This window comes from Nansenia antarctica (assembly GCF_963989245.1).
Source record: "Nansenia antarctica genome assembly, chromosome: 2".
Taxonomy (NCBI): Eukaryota; Metazoa; Chordata; class Actinopteri; order Argentiniformes; family Microstomatidae; genus Nansenia; species Nansenia antarctica.
Window position 1 is genome coordinate 21,110,546 of NC_137675.1, and position 20,669 is coordinate 21,131,214.

At 49.0% G+C, this 20,669-nt stretch overlaps 2 protein-coding genes across 2 annotated transcripts; one reads left to right on the forward strand and one right to left on the reverse strand.

Annotated features, from left to right (window-relative positions):
- Positions 1–176: 176 nt before the first annotated feature.
- On the reverse strand, positions 177–2,553 carry ten1 (TEN1 subunit of CST complex). The gene is made up of 3 exons (XM_080524287.1): positions 2,445–2,553; positions 1,783–1,940; positions 177–1,654 (listed from the first exon to the last, which is right to left on the reverse strand). The coding sequence occupies exons 1-3, from the start codon at positions 2,531–2,533 to the stop codon at positions 1,497–1,499; spliced, it is 405 nt and encodes a 134-aa protein (XP_080380413.1). The 5' UTR covers positions 2,534–2,553; the 3' UTR covers positions 177–1,496.
- A 173-nt stretch (positions 2,554–2,726) lies between these two features.
- On the forward strand, positions 2,727–20,393 carry acox1 (acyl-CoA oxidase 1, palmitoyl). The gene is made up of 14 exons (XM_080524288.1): positions 2,727–2,961; positions 4,146–4,305; positions 6,260–6,420; positions 13,545–13,652; positions 13,871–13,990; positions 14,286–14,368; positions 14,506–14,675; positions 15,291–15,453; positions 15,985–16,175; positions 17,055–17,234; positions 17,643–17,748; positions 18,335–18,478; positions 18,910–19,116; positions 19,408–20,393. The coding sequence occupies exons 1-14, from the start codon at positions 2,853–2,855 to the stop codon at positions 19,456–19,458; spliced, it is 1,953 nt and encodes a 650-aa protein (XP_080380414.1). The 5' UTR covers positions 2,727–2,852; the 3' UTR covers positions 19,459–20,393.
- The last annotated feature ends 276 nt before the right edge of the window (positions 20,394–20,669 follow it).

The following is a 20,669-nucleotide window of genomic DNA, read 5'->3' on the forward strand; positions in this document are numbered from 1 at the left end:
AGATTATATTGTCAATATGTGTGTGTGTGTGTGTGCGCTTATTCAATCCCAATGTAGTAGAGAAGGGTCTATGAAAAAAAACTGAGTACACAAACTCAGATGAACACCAGAAGCAGCCGGGGTTTATTTGTTTTAATCAGATATATTTTCATACACCAATGATCATATTCAAATTAGTTTCTGCAAGCTAACTCTGCATATCCACAAGGCTTATTCACTGATCTCAGAAAGCAAACATTCCCTTGACCCAGTTCATGAGCCTGACATTCATTAAATCTACCATAAGTGTGTCAAGAGGAAGAGGGTGTATTCTCATGTAACTCATATCATATAACAAATAATGGCATTACTCTACAGTACACTTTAACAATCCGTTTTTTTTATCCGAAAGTCAACCTCTTCTTATCCACCTAATTTTTCTGGTTTTCTGCTCGAAATGACATGCCCACAGTGAATATAGAATATCTCCACAATCACAAGGGCCTTCATAATGATATTGTTATCAAATGAAAGCTAACACCTGTGGGGTGGCTGTAGAAGTGTCAGAATCAAAATCTATGTTACTGTGTCAGAGCAAATAGAGCTAGAACATTATAAAACATCTCAAATTCAGTCTCCGCCTAAAAAAACAACAGCTTTTACAGTGAATATCACATTGGAAACCTGATAACCAAGCCCAAATCATCTAGGAATCAGTACTCCAGGGTCTTATTAGTACTTGTGCCAAAGTTGATGCTAGTAATGTGAGCAAATGCAACTTTGTACCTGTTTTAGTACAGGTATGTTTAGGCGGACACCTATATGTTTAGGCCATTTGGAGATATTTTGGCACCATCTTTGACCTTTGACCTTTCTCATGTATCAGATTATTTTTGTTATTTTTTTGGGTTGGCCGACCAATGGTATGGAAATTCGGCGTTGAAACCGGACATGACACATTCTCCAGTTGGAGAAAACTGGATGTGACTTAGGCCGTGTTTAAAAAAAAATGTGGCATCGTATAGCATGCAAAATTGTGAAAAAAATGTGATATCGATGAAGAGAATTGATCGAGGTAAACTCTTTATATCACTTCGGATGCCCATCTGGGTCCGTGGATAAGAAGAGGTTAAAGCCTAGGGCCTTGCCATTCATAAGTTGCTAAGGACATCTGTCATAACAGGAGACGGAAGGAAAACCTGTTTAGTCACATACACACACACACACACACACACACACACACACACACACACTCATAAATAATCTATGCATTATCTTGGCCTCGTAAATCCTGCCAAGCCACCACCCATTGACACAATTGGAGTCTATGAGCAGTTGTGATGTTCAGTCAAAACAGTGTCATCACAATAGAACACACATTTGTGATACATAAGCGGTATCATGAAGGCAAGATAAAGGATTAGGATCCAGTTCATAACCACTCTACAACACTTTAAGTATCAGTGTTCAAGCTTCCAGTTGATGAATTATTATGGTACTGTAGGTTGGGGCCCAGGTCAGGGAGGTGCAGGTGGGTCTGCATTAGGCCTGTCCTCCTTGCTCTCTCGCTCTTTAAAGAAGTTCCTCTGTTCATCGACGGCTTTCTGGAGCAGAGCCAGGTTCACCCCATCCACACAGTTCAGCACACGGGCACACACCACAACACCATCCCCTGCTGTTAAGAGATAGACAGAGCGTTAGTGACAGGGTATATTCTTAATGGGCTGTAGTGTTCAATGGCGCCCCCCCGGAGAGAGACACACAGGAATGGGTCTAGTAGGCTTTAGACCCCCACCACCTTACCCTCTGCATTCTCCACCTCTCCCAGAACGATGTACTGGGCGTCAATGATGGGCTCAAATGGCTCCACCAAGGTAGTCTTGACAACGACTTGGTGCTGCGCTGACGCATGCTGGGCAGACAGCGTAGCTTTGGATTCCTCCGGCTGGTAACATTTCAATCTTCGAACAGAACACAAATCAACATAAGCAGAGGAATTATGTGTATATTAGTGTGTTTTAGAGTTGTGTGTGTGTGTAGTATAATAGTAGTCAGTAGATGGGCTTACAGGGCAGGCTGGTGGAGGTAGAAATCAGAGGAGGGGCTCATTTCAATGCATGGAATGGAATGAGGAATGGTGTTGTGTGTGTGTATGATACCATTCCTTATTCCGTTCCATGCATTACAGTGAGCCCGTCCTCCACTGAGCCTACGGCTGTGTTCGGAATGGCATACTAGCATACTACTCATACTAGATATGACGTAGATTTTGAGTATGCAGTGCGTTCACACTGTACAGTATGTGAAATTTGAGTATGCAAGAAATGTATACTAGATTTTCGGCTGGTATTGGCATACTATATATACTTATTATGAATTTAGTAAGCAGTATGCAGTATACTAATTGAGTATGCTAGTATGCAGTATGCTAGTATGCCATTTCGAACACAGCCTACTTCACTCACCTGCCAAATGTCCTGACCGAGTCTCCTTCCTGGACTGCACCAGACACGATTTCCCAAGGGAAGTGAAAAACACAAGCCGCTGGAAGCATCTGTCCTTTAAACGTTATAACTTAACAAAAAAAAGGCAGCTAATAAGTAAAGCGCTTCACTGAAAAGATGATCAGAAGTGTGTACTGTAGTGTGCACTTGTGTCATTTCAACAATGGCGGTTGTTGTGTCTACGTCATCCCACGTGACTCTTTTCTCCCCGCCCCTTTGAGGAAGTTGAACTCATTCCGTTGTCAGGTTGTTGATGGTGGTGTGAGGAGGCCCGAGGTTACGACACACAAGACGTTATTTAATAACTAGATCTGACTCTAAACTTTTGCCAACGACGCTTTTTTGCTATTGCTTTGCACCGATTTCGCGATGAATCCCGATATACGCAGAGAGAGGGAAAATGCCTCTTTTGACGCCGAGAAACTCACACATATTCTGGACGGTGGTGCCGAGAAGACCCATAGGAGGAGAGAAATCCGTGAGTTCGGACCGTCTTCTACTAGCTCCAGGCTGTTCGCGCACATCGATGCATCGTTGTAGAAACACATTAGCAGGCCACCTGGCTAAACAGATGTTGTGATACTGTTACTAACACTGCAGCGAGGTTTAGCTAAGATGTTTAGCCACTTGATTATTCGGTAGCCTAGAAGTCAGGGAGGCCGGCCAGCAATCGGATGGTCTCTGGTTCGATCCCGACCCCCCCCAGGAGGGAGCCGGATGTGAGCTGGTGACTGGAGGGTTGCTGGCATCCATATCTAAGGCATCCTACCACCACTGCCGTTGTGCACTTGAGCAAGGCACTCAACCCCGAACTGCTCCAGGGGCACCTGATGGGGACTGACCCTCTGCCCAGAGCTCTGTTCTCCCTAGGAATGTGCTGTTCTGTGCTTGTGCATGTGTTGTATTGGTCTTGCTGGCTTTGTCCAATCTAATAAGTAAGCTATATCTTCTTCTTTTAACTTGCTGTTAGAATGTTGCTGTCAATTCAGAATGTTTACCCAGGGATAATTCTACAGCTTGTGCTCTCTCTAGCTAAAATGATGTTGTTGAATGTGCGAGATGATGGCAGGGATCAAGGTCCACTCCACAGCCATACAATTGTATTTAAAGACATTAAAAAAAGTAGCTTGCTGAGTGCCCAAGGCATTTGTATCGATGGGCATAATAAACAACTTGGTCACATGCCGACTGCCCAACTGCTCCACTCTCTTTGAGAGGGAGCTTTTTTGTCTTGGAGAGGAGTTTATGCAGGGACCCAAGAGTCCCTATTCATAAGATATAAATGTTATGAATAGAGCAGACACAAGACCTTCAGAGGTTCAGCCACGGATGTCCTAGATCTACACACTTTGGAGTGTTCTGTCACATTGCTCTTTCACAGTGTATGCCTACTTACTCTATTGAAGAAGCCCATCTGGGGCGGCTGTGGCTCAGGAGGTAGAGCCGGCGTCTAACGATCGCAAGGTCGGTGGTTCGATCCCCGGCTCCTCCTGTCCACGTGTCGAGGTGCCCTTGGGCAAGACACTGAACCCCAAATTGCTCCCAATGAGCGGGCCCGGCACCTTGCATGGTAGCTTGCCGCCATTGGTGTGTGAATGGGTGAATGAGAGGCCATTGGAAAGCGCTCCCCTAACCCTCCCCCACCCCCTCCTCTTCCCATAGAGCAACTAGTGATCAACGACCCAGACTTCCAACATGAGGACCTCAACTTCCTGTCCCGGAGCGAGCGCTACGAGGCGGCGGTGAAGAAGAGTGCCCAGATGATCCTGAAGCTCCGAGAGTACGGCATCTCCAACCCTGACGAGATCTACGCCTACAAGAGGTGAGGCAGAGAGAGACCAGGCCAGACCAGGCACCTTGCAGCAAATGCCTCCTATTTCTGTCTCTCTTTACCTTGTAGCGAATGTCATGTTTCCCTGCATTCTCTCACCATTCACCATGTTCCATTCTCAACATTTGTTTTTTTGTGAATGTGTTTTTCAACGTTTTATCGACACGGCCTCTCGTCTAGACAACCTGGTTGATGTCAACTATGTTGTCTCTTTACGCCAGGAGACGCTGGTGGAGGTAGAAATCGGAGGACGGGCTCATTGTAATAAACGTGTTTGATACCATTCCTCATTCCATTCCATGCATGACAATGAGCCCGGCCTCCGATGTCTACCTCCACCAGCCTCCACCACCAGCCTCCACCACCAGCCTCCACCACCATTGCTCTACAGTACATGCACTAAGAGCTCCCCTCATGCTTGCTTTGAGGTTTATGTAGGGTGCTGTGACGTTGCCTTGGCAACACTGTGGCAAAATAGCCACTGTCTCCTAGGTCTATGCCTTTCACCTGGTATGCTATACTGTATAGTTTCCCCAACAACATCCCATGCTAATGTTTCACCACGCTGTTATCCCTGAGATATGTTATCCCCAGCTGAGTAACGCTGCGTCATGCTACGATGTACCTGCTGGGGTCAGTCGTGTCAAATGAGGAAATCTATGGCAGTTGTAAGGTCGAGGATGTAGGTTTGCATATGGACAGTAGGGGACATGTCCTTATCAGTATTTGAGTGAACTGCATGCGTCCGCATTATCTCCTGAAGTCGTATTATTAGGTCATCTAGTGAAGTCGTCCTTTCCTTTTTTAACATTTCTTTATTGTCCTTACCCAACATTTGAGCGAACTCGTTCGCGTTGACTGCTGAAGTCGTATTAGATCATTCCGATTGTTGTGTCTACCAATGTCGAGACCATACCTTGTGTATGGTGGTGTGGTTATGCATAGTCAGTGACGCTGTTGCTCGATTACTGGCACTCTGCCATGTCGCTACAAAGGTTTGTCGATTCATGGCGCCGCGCAGCACGGAGTTAACTCACCTCAGAGCAAAGTTCACATCCAGATGAAAACTGGGTCAGAGGGCACACGAATAATTATAAATATAAATAATAATTATAAATAATTTTATTTAAAAGCGCCTTCCTCAAACTCAAGGACACTGTACAGAAAAAAAAGAAGAAGAAGCAGGACAACAAACAACAAAAAGTGTCACAACAAACAAAAGGCAGCCATGTCAGGAGGACAGTGTCAGTCAGGACCCAGGCCATGCTGCACAAAGGCGACTCTCGGTCCTCCCTCTCAGTGAAGCTGCCAAGTCATTGATCAAATGTCTTAGTTGTTTGTTTGAGAAATCAACTTTTGACTGTTAGGCTAGTCTAAATGTTGGCTGAAGAAAGGTCTCTCAGCTATGGGATTTTTCTATGCAAATGTGTTTGGATTAAATGTATTTAGAGGCTTAATTCCTCTGCTGTGAATCAGACTTCATGTAGGCTAGAGAATCTAATGATCCTAGCTAGCTAGTGGACAGTCACTATTACTGTACACAGAGTTATGCAGCTGAAATATGATATGCCTTGTCTGATGTAAGGTCAGAGCCGAGGGAACACGTTGTGAAATGCATGGCCGAAGATTCCGAACAGGGTTGGACACAGACAATAGACTACTACGGCTTATGGAAAATGGCGGAGATGGAAACTTCTCAAATTCCAGCAGAATCATGTAGCATTTAGCCTTAGTTGTAAGATCATTTGAGTGCTAGTGAAAGGAAAGTCTAAATTGTCACTATAGCCAATGGAAGGGCCTATCATTTACACCGACAGTCATGTTGACAGTGCAAATCTTAAACCTGCAGTGTGTCTGTACCCCTCCCTCCCTCCCTCCCTCCCTCCCTCCCTCCCTCCCACCCCTCTCCTCCCTCCCACCCCTCTCCTCCCTCTCACCCACTCAGAGTGTGGCAGGGTCACCATAACGAGGCCCTGGGGCTGCACTTCGTCATGTTCTTGCCCACCCTGTACAGCCAGTGTGACCCAGAGCAGTTCAGGAAGTGGGTCCCTCTGGCTGAGTCCTTCCAGGCCCTGGGCACCTACGCACAGACTGAGTTGGGCCACGGTCAGTCCCAGAGAACTGATCCATTCTGATGATGATGATGATGATGATGATGATGATGATGATGAAGCATTAGCCTAGCTTGATTTCCACTGCATTATTCCATGCATATTTCAGTGTCTAATATTAGCAACCCAAAGTGCTAAACATTGTGGAATGAACTAAATTAAAATGTTTTAATTAGTAGAGTAGATTCTGGTAGTGGCTGTAGTGATGCACAGTAACAAGTATTTCTTACGGTTTTGTTCAAATCAGGAGGTAACAAATGATTTGTAGGTGTTTGACGGATCACAGACTGCTGTAGCAGCGGTTCAATCTTTTAGGCTCTATTTGTGTTGCAAATGGTGTACTAACTACTAACACGGGTAGTTGCTGAGTAGTTAGTGATTATAACGGAATAACATGAAGGGTTCAACAAGAGGGGATTGATTGCCATGGCAACCGGATTTTCTCTCCTCATATTCCCTACCCTCATCTCGAAAAGGAAAATGGAGCAAAACAAAACTAACATTGTGACATCATCACAAAACCTGTCCCAAAGAGCCCCTTCTTCCTTCCTCAGTCCCTCATTCCCTTTCTCCTCACACCTCTCCTCTTTCCTCTCCTCCCTTTCTACTAGTTAGTGACCTATTAATGAGCTGTTTACAAGCTAGTGTGAGTTTTGATTGCAAAGTCTTGATTTCCCCCACTCCCCCTTTTTTCCGAATCAAGGCTTCTCTACACAAAATGAATAACTTTTCCCAAATGACTGCCAACTATTGAAATTTGGCATGTTGTGTCTTCCGCCACCTTCTATGAGCTGTGTGTGTATATACATATATATATATATATATATATATACAGTATATACACACACAGCCTACTTCACTCACCTGCCAAATGTCCTGACCGAGTCTCCTTCCTGGACTGCACCGGACACGATCTCCCAAGGGAAGTGAAAAACACAAGCTGCTGGAAGCATCTGTCTTATTTTATGCCCCTAACACCCTACATATATGCTTTTTAGTGGTGTTTGTGCAGACTGAAGGAGAGAGGCTAGCTACCCAATGAACGAACGGATGGACAAATTAATGAATATCTCCTGTTCTTGTTGATCAAACACACGCGGCACAGTGTGTTCTGCCAGAGCCCACAGCTGTATGGAGACAATCAAGAGATTGCGTTTCATCTCCCCTGAATATCCTTTTGTTAGCGGAGGGTCAGAGTAATGTGTGACGTCAGAGATAATGTAGGCCAGGCGGGCTGGTTTTGTCTTCTTTTTGTTTCAGTTGTCTGTGATGTTGTGAAGGGGGGGTATATTGTTCTTTTAGAATCTGGAATGATTCCATGAAGATGGTGCAGTCTTGGTGACTTGGAAATGTCAAGGATATGCTGTTCAGAACTACTTGCTCTATGTAGCGGCATGCCTCTCTCTCTCTCCCTCTCTCCCTCTCTCTCTCTCTCTTTCTTTCTTTCTTTCTTTCTCTTCTCTCTCTCTTTCTCTTTCTTTCTTTCTTTCTTTCTCTCTCTTCTCTCTCTCTCTCTCTCTCTCTCTCTCTCTCTCTCTTCTCTCTCTCTCTCTCTCTCTCTCTCTCTCTCTCTCTCTCTCTCTCTCTCTCTCTCTCTCTCTCTCTCTCTTTCTTTCTCTTCTCTCTCTCTCCCTCTCCCCCCCCTCCACTACACATGTTGCAGTCTTGGTGACTTAGGAATGCCAAGGATATGCTTTTGTTGTTCAGACCAACGTTGTGATGTTGGGGCAACCTTGGTTTATTCCAGGACATTCTCCAGAGTTCAGTGTTCACTTCCCGACACAGCTCATTAGCCCGGACTGAAATACCCTCACAGCGACTCCTTCTCATATCCTTAACGAATGCTGGGGCTTACTGAGCTAATTTGCAATTGGTTCCACTATGAGCTTTGCCATGAATGACTTGAAGCGTTTCTCTATAATGCATCCAATCCTTTATGAATAATAACATAAGCAGTTGAATAGCTTGGTGGCATTAACATGGTTTGTGATGTTGGCTTCTTTTTTGAAGCTTTTGAATATTTCCTTCACCCCTCACCACTCCAGTTCTTTCATAATTTGAAAATTAAATCAGAGGGAAATCAAGCATGAGGTGGTGCTGCTACTGCATTCGGAAATCTGCATTTCAGCCTCATAAATTCAAAAGATCATCTTTTGATGAGGTTTATTTTGTGTGACTAAAGTAAGTTTATCCAACCTTTCTTGATTCATGTCAAGTTCGGAATACAGTTTGAGAAACATTTAGAGATTATGAATTCATTGACATTTTATTTCAATCACTTAACAATCAACTTGCATGACTCACAAACCTTTCTGTCTTGTCTTTTCTCCCTTTTCTTTCTTCTTTACGCTTGCCTTTACTCCTCCATCATTCACCATTTTCTCTCGCCTCCTTTATTCCTAACTAACCCCCTCCATGTTCCCCCTCTCCAACCATCTCTACGTCTTATCATCATCTGCTTCTTTTTTGTCAACCTCTATCCTTGGCTATACTTTACTGTGGGTGATCCCTTCAACCTCCCTCCAAAACTGCCACCTGCCCTCTCCCACTGCCCCCTACTCTCTCCTCCTGCCCCCTACCCTCTCCTTCCTTCCTGCTCCTCTCCCCTCCTCCTCTCTCCTGCTACTCGGTTCGGTCCTTCCTGCCCCCTACCTCTCCCCCTACTCTCTCCTCCTGCCCCCCCCCTCTCCCTACCTACCCTCTCCCCCTACTCTCTCCTCCTGCCCCCTACCCTCTCCCACTACTCTCTCCTCCTGCCCCCTACTCTCTCCTCCTGCCCCCTACCCTCTCCCCCTACTCTCTCCTCCTGCCCCCTACCCTCTCCCCCTACTCTCTCCTCCTGCCCCTACCCTCTCCCCCTACTCTCTCCTCCTGCCCCTACCCTCTCCTCCTGCCCCCTACTCTCTCCTCCTGCCCCCTACCCTCTCCCCCTACTCTCTCCTCCTGCCCCCTACTCTCTCCTCCTGCCCCCTACCCTCTCCCCCTACTCTCTCCTCCTGCCCCCTACTCTCTCCTCCTGCCCCCTACCCTCTCCCCCTACTCTCTCCTCCTGCCCCTACCCTCTCCTCCTGCCCCTACCCTCTCCCCCTACTCTCTCCTCCTGCCCCTACCCTCTCCTCCTGCCCCCTACCCTCTCCCCCTACTCTCTCCTCCTGCCCCTACCCTCTCCTCCTGCCCCCTACCCTCTCCCCCTACTCTCTCCTCCTGCCCCCTACCCTCTCCTCCTGCCCCCTACCCTCTCCTCCTGCCCCCTACCCTCTCCTCCTGCCCCCTACCCTCTCCCCCTACTCTCTCCTCCTGCCCCCTACCCTCTCCTCCTGCCCCCTACCCTCTCCTCCTGCCCCCTACCCTCTCCCCCTACTCTCTCCTCCTGCCCCCTACCCTCTCCTCCTGCCCCCTACCCTCTCCCCCTACTCTCTCCTCCTGCCCCCTACCCTCTCCTCCTGCCCCCTACCCTCTCCCCCTACTCTCTCCTCCTGCCCCCTACCCTCTCCTCCTGCCCCCTACTCTCTCCTCCTGCCCCCTACTCTCTCCTCCTGCCCCCTACTCTCTCCTCCTGCCCCCTACCCTCTCCCCCTACTCTCTCCTCCTGCCCCCTACCCTCTCCTCCTGCCCCCTACCCTCTCCTCCTGCCCCCTACCCTCTCCCCCTACTCTCTCCTCCTGCCCCCTACCCTCTCCTCCTGCCCCCTACCCTCTCCTCCTGCCCCCTACCCTCTCCCCCTACCCTCTCCTCCTGCCCCCTACCCTCTCCCCCTACTATCTCCTCCTGCTCCCTACCCTCTTACCCTTTCCTTGTTCCTCCTACCTTCCCTCCCTTCCTGCCTAACCCTCCGTCCCCACTCCCCTCCTTCACCCTGCCCCTCTACCCTCTCCCCGTGCCTCCTACCCTCCCTCCCTGCCCGCCTAACCCTCCGTCCCCACTCCCCTCCTCCACCCTGCCCCTCTAACCTCTCCCCGTGCCTCCTACCCTCTCTCCCTGCCCGCCTAACCCTCCATCCCCACTCCCTTCCTCCCCCTGCCCTCCTACCCTCTCCCCGTGCCTCCTACCCTCCTTCCCTGCTCGCCTAACCCTCCGTCCCCACTCCCTTCCTCCCCCTGCCCTCCCACCCATCTCCCCGTGCCTCCTACGCTCCCTGCCTCCCTGCCCGCCTAACCCTCCAACGCCACTCCCCTCCTCCCCCCTGCCCCCCCTCCCCTCTCCCCCTGGCCCAGCTGTGTGCACCGTGGGAGGCCAGAGCCCCTGGACCTCCACCTGGGGATGTTCCTGCCCACGCTGCTGAACCAGGCCACGCCCGAGCAGACAGACACCTTCTTCATGCCCGCCTGGAACCTGGAGATCATAGGCACCTACGCCCAGACTGAGATGGGCCACGGTAAAAACAACAACAAACGCCCGTCCCGACCGAACCGAACCGCGCCGAGAGAACACCATCAAAACCCTCTGTGTGCTGTATGAAGTGGCATGCCCCCCCCCTCCTCTCTCCATCCTTTGAGTCCACTACTCCACAATCTTTGTTGCGATTGTAGGAGATCGGCACTAGGGGTGCAACGGTTCTCGGTTTTTTTACGGACGGTACGGTTTGCGTTCCACGGCTCAATTCACTAGTGAACCGTGACGGTTTTCGGTTTATGCTGCGATTTGGCTGCGTTCGTAAATTAGCTCTGAGAGCGCCGCAACAGTTTGAGGAAGCCCCGGATTCCTACAAGTCTGCGGTGTGGGGTAATTTCGCTTTTCCCGTTGAATACGACAATAAGGGGGGGGAAACAGTGGACAGAAATATTACTGTCTGCAAGCTCTGCTTAAAGCGTGTGCCATATGCAAATGGTTGCACCTCTAACATGAACCAGCATATTCGCCGCTACCACTCAACGATAACACTGACTGGGAGCAGGAAAGCCAGTCAGGTAGCGTCAGTGAGCAGACAGCAGTCTCTCTCTGATGCGTTCGGACAGACGTACACTACCACTTCAGAGAAACACAAAAAAATAACCAATGCAGTGGGGATGTTCATTGCAAAGGATTTGCAGCCCTTTTCGGTGGTTGGAGATTTGGGTTTTCGAAATCTGATAAAAACTCTCGAGCCCCGTTACAGTGTCCCCTCCTGTACATCATTCAGCACCAAAATAATCCCCGGTATTTACCAAACAACGCGCAGAGGCATTGAAGACGATTTGGCAAAAACACAGAGCTTTGCACTGACTACGGAGGGTTGGACCTCCCGGGCAACGGAGAGTTACCTCACTGTCACGGTCCACTACATGTCACCGGATTGGGAGATGAAGAGCGCAGTACTGCAAACTCGTCCACTATACGAAAGCCATACCAGCGCGCACCTGGCAGAGGAACTAACAAATGCAGTGACTGAGTGGAAGTTGGAGAGGCCAAACATAACAATTCCCGTAACAACAGACAACGCAGCAAATATCGTAAATGCGATCCATGAAGCTGGTGGACTGGGGCCACAGATCGGCTGCTTTGCGCACGTCGTAAATCTCGCCGCCAAGAAGGCAGTGGCAATAACCCTGGTGTCCCGCCTCCTGGGTAAGATCAGACATGCAGTCACTTTCTTCCACAAAAGCACCACAGCCCACCATATTCTGACAATTAAACAAGATATGTTAGATTTACCAAAACACAAATTAATCCAGGATGTCGCAACTCGTTGGAATACAACACATGACATGTTGGAACGCTATGTGGAAAGTGTTACTTTTGTAGTGTGAATTTGTTTTCCTCCTGTTTGTAAACGGGCTACCAGCTGTCAAGGCTAAAGTGCACTTTTACTTTCGAAAGTGTTTATTTATTTTGGGACATTTGAAAGTGTTTTTTGTTTATATACAATTATATATACATTATATACATAACATATACATGTGTATGTTAAAGTTCCATATTATGTATAAGCAAAATAAAGTAAAGTAACAGTTTGTAAATAAATAGTAGCATTTGTTTCTGAACCGAACCGTACCGAAAACCGTGACCCAAAATACCGAACCGTACCGAACCGTGGGCCAACTGAACCGTTGCACCCCTAATCGGCACTCGATCTGTAACTGACCCGGTGGAAGTTTTACAAAGTACAAAGCACCAGGGATCAACAATCTTCTAAACTCGTTAATAGGGAACCCGCAGTAAATGCCCTCCTCACCTCCCTTATCAAAAAGGGATACCGTTGTGGAATCTTTTTAGCTGACTAATCTCATATTGCTGACTGTCTGTGAGTGTCATGCAGCTCTGTGAGTGTCATGCAGCTCTGTGAGTGTCATGCAGCTCTGTGAGTGCCATGCAGCTCTGTGGGCGGTGGAGTAGAGCGCTGCATGCCCCTCACCCTCCTGCCTGTGGAATGCGCTCTGCCCCCCCCGGTTCCCACGCCATCTGGCTGCCCGCCACTGGTGAACGTGCATGCCCGCCACTGGTGAACGTGCATGCCCGCTCGAAAGCACTCAGAGCCCCCCTCTCCAAAACTGAAACCCCTCTCCCCTCCCTCCCCCTCTCCCCTTCTCCTCCTCCTCCTCCTCCTCCTCCTCCTCCTCCTCCCAGGACCTCTAACTGTAGCTCTGTGGTTTGTCCCTTTTACCATATTTGGGAGGAAAACTGAACCTTGAGACTGCTGTGTCCTGCGTTAACATCTCTGTTTAAATACGTAGATGGAACAGATTAGAAGATTGTGTAACAGGCTGTAGTTAGTAGATAGCAACTGTGAGAAAGCGAGTCTTTTGGTTCTGTGATCTGTCAAACATCTACAAGGGTTTCCTCTGAACAAGTCTCCACCTCTGCTGTTTACTGCAGTGAGATGAAGCTCTTTTTAATGTGTCACTATTGATTGAACTTTGCTATTTGATTGAAGCACTTTGATGTAGTGCTCAGATGCACCTTGCTGTGCATTCACCACTGATCTCCAAATCCACTGACCTATTTATAGTACAATCTGAAGGCTTAATTGCAACCCATCCATATGAATTTGAGATCAGTGATTGGCTCTGCTATCAGTGGTTAATGTGTAATGCTTTAAAAAAAAAAAGCACATTTATTACATTGTCATAACTAATGTATTATTTTCTCTATTGTTTTGCTGCGTGTGCTTGGGGCCTTGTATGTGTATTTCTGGTTGCCTAGGCACCCATCTCAGAGGGTTGGAAACCACGGCGACCTACGATCCAGCCACTCAGGAGTTTGTCTTGAACAGCCCCACGGTCACCTCCATCAAGTGGTGGCCGGGAGGACGTACGTACACACACACACACACACACACACACACACGCTGCCTTCAAGGATATGACTACACATAACTGAGCACTCAAACCGTAAAGTGCTTAAAAATGTTATTCACCTCACAATTCTTTTTACTATATTCTCTCTCCCTAACTCCCACCCAACCTCTCCCTCCCAACCGACCTCTCCCTCCCTCCCTCCCCCCCTCCCCCCCCCCTCTCTCTCTCCAGTGGGTAAGACATCTAACCATGCCATAGTCCTGGCCCAGCTCCACACGCAGGGGAAGAGTCGCGGCCTGCACGCCTTCATCACCCCCCTCCGCAGCATGAACACCCACCAGCCCCTACCAGGTAACCCCTGGCAACCACCACCACCTGTCTGTCTGTCTTACCTGTATGTCTGTGTTACCTGTCTGTCTGTGTCACCTGTCTGTGTCAACTGTCTGTGTCACCTGTCTGTGTCACCTGTCTGTGTCACCTGTCTGTGTCACCTGTCTGTGTCTGTGTTACCTGTCTGTGTCTGTGTTACCTGTCTGTGTTTATGTTACCTGTCTGTGTCTGTGTCTCTCTGGAGGAGATACCTGGTTTGCTATTGTGGTGGCTGTTTCTCTCCTTTCACTATCCTTTTGTCTCCCTTTTCTCTCAGGTATTGTGATTGGAGACATAGGACCCAAGTTTGGCTTTGATGAGGTGGACAACGGTTACCTGAAACTGGAGAATGTACCACCTGTACACCAATACACACGGAACAACACACACACACGTACGCATGCACGCACGCACGCACGGACGTGACACACACACACACATACACAGATTGTCATTGTCTTCAACCCTCTGTGTGTATTCTGCCCTCCCACCACCAGGTGGAGCCAGACGGTACGTACGTGAAGCCCCCCAGCGCCAAGCTGACCTACGGCACCATGGTGTTCATCCGCTCCATGATCGTGGGCGAGTCGGGCCGGGCCCTGGCCAAGGCCTGCACCATCGCCATCCGCTACAGCTCCGTACGACACCAGTCAGAGATACGCGCAGGGTCAGTGGCTGGGCGCGCACACACACACAGACACACACAGACACACACAGACACACACACACACACACACACACACACACACACACACACACACACACGCACACACTGACACTGGCCTGGTTGTCAGTGACTCTGAACACATGCATAACATACTCCTACTCAAGCAAACTAAAGTGTCCATGAAGTGTCCATGCCCACACACACACGTGCGCACACACACACACACACACTCTCTCAAAGGCTTTCCCTATAGAACACAAAGGCAAGCCAAGTTTATTTTACAAAGGAGAAGCACATGCTCATTCCAGTGGCAGGGGGCGGAATGACTATATACTTACTTATGTTTAGACGATGTGTATAAACACACTGAGTGTTAGTATCGATGTTGCTGCCCGGGGAATGATTAATCACACACACACACACACACACACCCAGAAAGGAAATCACTTACCAGTAGCCAGTAGCTCCAGACGCGAGGGGCGGCCGCGGCATTGCAGGAATCTCAGTCCGGGGAACACAGAGCTATTTCTGAAATCATGTTTATCTGACTTGTATATAAACACACTGTGTATTGGTGTTCATGTCCGTCCGTCCGTCCGTCCGTCCCCACCCCAGGCAGCCAGAGCCCCAGATCCTGGACTACCAGACCCAGCAGTACAAGCTGTTCCCTCTGCTGGCCACGGCCTACGCCTTCCAGTTCGTAGGCCAGTACATGAACCAGACCTACCACCGCATCACCGGGGACATCAGCCAGGGGGACTTCTCTGAGCTGCCTGAGGTACGGGGACCCCCCCCCCCTCTCCTCCTCCTCCTCCTCCTCCTCCCTGCCTACTGTGTAGGATCAAGGAAAAGAGGAAGATGCATTGTGTCGTATTTAATGTACCGTGTTTACAGTGGGAGGGAATGAGTATTCAGTCATACTGGGTAGTTGTATTGAGTTAAACCTGGTCTGGTCTACATTTTATGGGAATAGCTGCAATGGAAATAAGTTGAATTAAACAGATTTGTTGGTGTGTTGAATACTTATTTACCCCACTACCACTATATTTTATTTTTTATTGTATTTTTTTAAACACTTTGTGTGTCCATTCCCCCCCACCAAAAGAATATTTCCAAGTGAATCACAGTCATAATATAAAAATATGGTTAAAAAAACAAAAAAACTCTCCCTCCCTCCCATCCCCCCTCCCATCCCTCTCTCACATGCCCTATAAATGATGCCTATACAGGAATCAAATGTAACCTTCAGTTGAGTCTCGTCAGTGAGGTAAGTGTGAACCTAATGTGTTCCTCCGTCTCCTCTGCCCAGCTCCACGTCCTGTCAGCAGGGCTGAAGGCCTTCACCACGTGGACGGCCAACGCGGGCATCGAGGTGTGCCGCATGTCGTGCGGCGGCCACGGGTACTCACGCTGCAGCGCCCTGCCCGACATCTACGTCACCTTCACACCCACCTGCACCTACGAGGGAGAGAACACTGTCATGATGCTGCAGACCGCCAGGTACACACACACACACACACACACACACACACAGAGACAGAGACACACACACACACACAGACAGAGACATACACACACAGACAGACAGAGACACACACACACAGACAGACAGAGACACACACACAGACACACACAGACAGACAGAGACACACACACACACACACACACACACACACAGAGACAGAGACACACACACACACACACAGACAGAGACATACACACACAGACAGACAGAGACACACACACAGACACACACAGACAGACAGAGACACACACACACACACACACACACACACAGACAGAGACATACATACACACACAGACAGACAGAGACACACACACAGACACACACAGACAGACAGAGACAGACACACACAGACAGACAGACAGAGACACACAGACAGACAGAGACACAACACAGACAGACAGAGACACACACACACACACACACACACACACAGAGACACACACACACACACAGACAGACAGAGACACACACACACACACACACACACACACACACAGAAGGGGACACACCCTATAATAACACAGTCCCCACTCTACGAATCGGAAAAACAAACATTAGTCACATTATGCAGCTAGCAATTATGAAACGTCTAGTGTTCAAAAGGTCTAACTTAATTGTGTTTTGGAAGTGTTACCACTCCTGCGTGAATGAAGGAGTGTGAGGCAGGCAATGGAAAGGTTGGGAAGAATGACTAAGTGTGGGTGTATGTGTCTGTGTCTGTGTGTCTATGTGTGTCCGTGTCTGTGCATGTGTCTGTGTTTGCGTTTGTCTGTGTGTATGTGTGTGTGTGTGCGTGTGTGTGTGTGTGTATGTATGTGTGTGTGTGTGTGTGTGTGTCCGTCCCCACACAGATACCTGTTAAAGAGCTACCGGCAGGCGAGCGAGGGCCGCCAGCTGAGCGGCATCGTGTCCTACCTCAACCAATCAGAGCGCAGGCCGCAGCCCCAGCCGCTCTCCTCCTCCCGGCCCGCGGGGGTCGACATCAACCACCTGGAGAGTCTGGTGGAGGCCTACAAACTACGAGCTGCCATGTAAGAGAGGGGAGGGAGGGATGGGCGGGGGGTGAGGAAGGGAGAGGGAGGGAGGGAGGGAGGGTGGGTGGGTGGGAGGGAGAGAGAGGGGAGAGGGGGGGGTGGGAGAAGAGAGAGAGAGAGAGGGGGGGGGGGGGGGGGGTGTGAGAAGAGAGAGAGAGAGAGAGAGAGAGAGAGGGGGGGGGGTGGTGGTGTGAGAAGAGAGGGAGAGAGAGAGAGAGAAGAGAAAATAGCGAGAAAGAGGAACAGAAGCTTCTCTACCAAGGCTGCATGAGGGTACATGAGGAAGAGGAACAGACAGACACCGTCTGACATATGACACCCAGACAATGAAGTTCTCTGTTTCATTCTCTCCCCCCCTCCTCCTCCTCCCCCCACCCCCCTCCCCCCTCCTCCCTCCTCCTCCAGGCTGGTGGAGCTGGCAGCCAAGAGTGTCCAACAGGCGCTGCGGCAGGGGAAGTGCCCGGAGGACGCCTGGAACTGCAGCTCCATAGACCTGGTCAGAGCCTCGGATGTAGGTGGACCAACCGCCGCCGCCGTGGTTGTTCAGTTATTCAATCAAATCAAAAAACGTTGTATTCATTTGAAATCCTTAATTTGACAAACTGAATTACGAACCCCAGACTGGTGCCAGACAGGGGCATGCTCGATGCTCGACGCTCTCCCAACCCCCTGAGTCATCCCTCTCTCGCGTCTTCTCTCTCTTCTCTTTCTCTCTCTCTCTCTCTCTCTCTCTCTCCCCCCCCCCCTCTCCTCTCCCCTCTCTTCTCTCCTCTCTCCTCTCTCCTCTCCCCCCCCCCCCCCCCCCCCTCTCCCCCCCCCCCCCCTCTCTCTCTCTCTCTCTCTCTCTCTCTCTCTCTCTCTCTCTCTCTCTCTCTCTCTCTCTCACTTATTCTCTGTCTTCTTACACTTCCAACGCTGCTCCGTCCGCTCTCCTTCTTCCTGCTTTCTTATCCTCCTCTCCTCCTATTTCTCTCATCCTTCCCATCTCTCTCTCCTCTCTCTCCTGACCTTACAACCCCCCCCCCCCCCCACACACACACACACACACTCCCCCTCTCCTAACTTTCGTCCCTCCCCCCCTCCTCTCTCCTCTCCAGGCTCACTGCCACTACATGGTGGTGAAGCTGTTTACGTCCAAGCTGGAGGAGGTGGGGGACACGGGGGTCCACTCTGTCCTCAGCACCCTGGCCTTGCTCTACGCCCTCCAGGGCATCGCACAGAACTCTGGGGACTTCCTGCAGGTAACCCCCAGCACGACAATTGTCTCCACGACAACTGTCTCCACGACAACTGTCTCCACCACAACTGTCACTCACTCGTCTCTTGTATGTATGTATGTATGTATGTATGTATGTATGTATGTATGTATGTATGTATGCATGTATGTATGTATGTACGTATATATGTATGTATGTGACTGGAGTGTTGTTGAAAAAGAACGATAAGGACTCGCTAGCGTGACGCTAACAACGCTCAAGTTGTGGGTTCGTTTCCCACTGGGACCATATATACAGAGAAATGTACACACTCACCTAAGTCGCTTTGGATAAAAGTGTCAGCTAAATGGCGTGTATTACATTATACCGTACGCCCTCACAGATTGTGTGTTTGTCGGTCTTGTTTTTCATTTTAATATTTTAATTTGTTATTATATGTTTGTTATTCTTCCCAGGCGGGTCTCCTGAGCGTGGCCCAGCTCTCCCAGGTGTCCCAGCGTCTGAAGGACCTGCTGGCTCAGCTGCGGCCCGACGCCGTGGCGCTGGTGGACGCCTTCGACTATTGCGACGAGATGCTCAACTCCGTCCTGGGCCGCTACGACGGGAACGTCTACGAGAACATGTTCGAGTGGGCCAAGAAGTCGCCGCTCAACCGCACAGAGGTCAGAGTTCAGGGCTTCTCTCTCTCTCTCTCTCTCTCTTTCTCTCCGGTCGTGGTCGTGATGCGAAGGGGTGGGGTGGGGGGGGAAGAAAAAAAAGAGGAGAAGAGACTTCTGTTTCAATCTCAAGGAGGGAACTGTAAAGGCATTTACAGAGTGGACAGGCCGTTTTTAATTTAGCTGATTTTATTTGCCGTTGTTGACTTTATTATGGATTTATTCATTGTATAATCCATGCCTAATACGGCCTCTGGGGTTGATTTATTCTGACCTTCCCTCTCCTCTCTCCTCCAGGTCCATGAGTCCTACTACAAGTATCTGAAACCCCTTCAGGCCAAGCTGTGAGACCCCCCCCCCCCCTCGACCTTTGACCCCTGACCTATGACTATCAAACGACCCCTCCACCCGGAGGACAGGCAGCGTACTAACAACATTAACATTAACCCAGGCGTTTGACCTCGAGAAGGCCACCGCCCACTGCTCACCGTCCACCAATCGGAAAGGGCGCTTGCCCTTGTGTTGTCATGCTGTACTCTATCAATCATTCTACTGGACTAATTCAGCTAAATAAGCTCGACAGATTTCGGTTTTTGTCCTTGGTTTTAATGAGTTTCACACTGTCTGTTCCATGCTGAGTGACTGGACCGATTGAAGGATAAAGTAGAAAGAGAAAGCAATAATGAGAATCATAGGAAAAGAAAGAAAAGAATAATAATAAGAATAGAAAAAGACTGATTCTGTATCGAATCAAGCACATTGTACATGATCCCAGAAGTGCTCATCATATTAATCTGTATGATAGCTGATTGTGCATGATGATGTTGCTGACGCACTGTGGTGTGCTGCCTTGAATCAATGCTTGTAGCAGTCTCTGTCTGGGTTGGCTGATACTGAAGGAGTGTGTGCCTGTGTGTGTGTGTGTGTGTGTGTGTGCGCCTGTGTGCGCCTGTGTGCCTGTGTGCCTGTGTGTGTGCCTGTGTGTGTGTGTGTGTGTGCGTGCGCGCCTGTGTGCGCGCCTGTGTGCGTGCCTGTGTGTGTGTGTGCGTGTTACACATGATAAGTGATAAAGTAGTACTGTTGGTGATTACTATACTACACCCACGTGTAATTCTGATACGTGATTTGAGAAGAAGAGGCCTTTCCAAATGTGTATTTATCGTATCTACAACCACTTATGTATTTTATGAGGAAGTCTCCTGCTGTGTGGCTCAATTATCAAGACAGTTCACACAAATTAAACACATTTGGGATTCAGCGCAAATAAATGTAATCTTATTTAACTTGTCTGAAAGATTTGATTTTATATAGTACTATAGAATCATATGTGCCTGAGGAAGTTGCTTTTCCCTCATGTAGAACATGGAATGTTGTTCTTACTTGTCATGGTTAATGCATTTTCAGAGAAATTATGAAAGTTGATGATCATTTCAATACTGTTTTTGTAGATGTAGCATGAATGATTGTTCTGATGGTATCGACTGAACTGTGTCTTGCTTCTTTTTAACTCATCTTCTGTTCATTGTACAAAAATCCAATAGGACAGATGAAATTATTTT

Excerpts from the sequence above, each read along its gene's own strand:
- ten1 (XM_080524287.1), bottom strand. The coding sequence starts at position 2,533 with ATGCTTCCAGCGGCTTGTGTTTTTCACTTCCCTTGGGAAATCGTGTCT. Across the intron at positions 1,941-2,444 it reads TCGGTCAGGACATTTGGCAG|ATTGAAATGTTACCAGCCGG; the intron begins GTGAGTGAAGTA and ends TTCTGTTCGAAG. Across the intron at positions 1,655-1,782 it reads AGAGGTGGAGAATGCAGAGG|CAGGGGATGGTGTTGTGGTG; the intron begins GTAAGGTGGTGG and ends ATCTCTTAACAG.
- acox1 (XM_080524288.1), top strand. The coding sequence starts at position 2,853 with ATGAATCCCGATATACGCAGAGAGAGGGAAAATGCCTCTTTTGACGCC. Across the intron at positions 2,962-4,145 it reads CCATAGGAGGAGAGAAATCC|AGCAACTAGTGATCAACGAC; the intron begins GTGAGTTCGGAC and ends CTCTTCCCATAG. Across the intron at positions 13,991-14,285 it reads CACCCACCAGCCCCTACCAG|GTATTGTGATTGGAGACATA; the intron begins GTAACCCCTGGC and ends CTTTTCTCTCAG.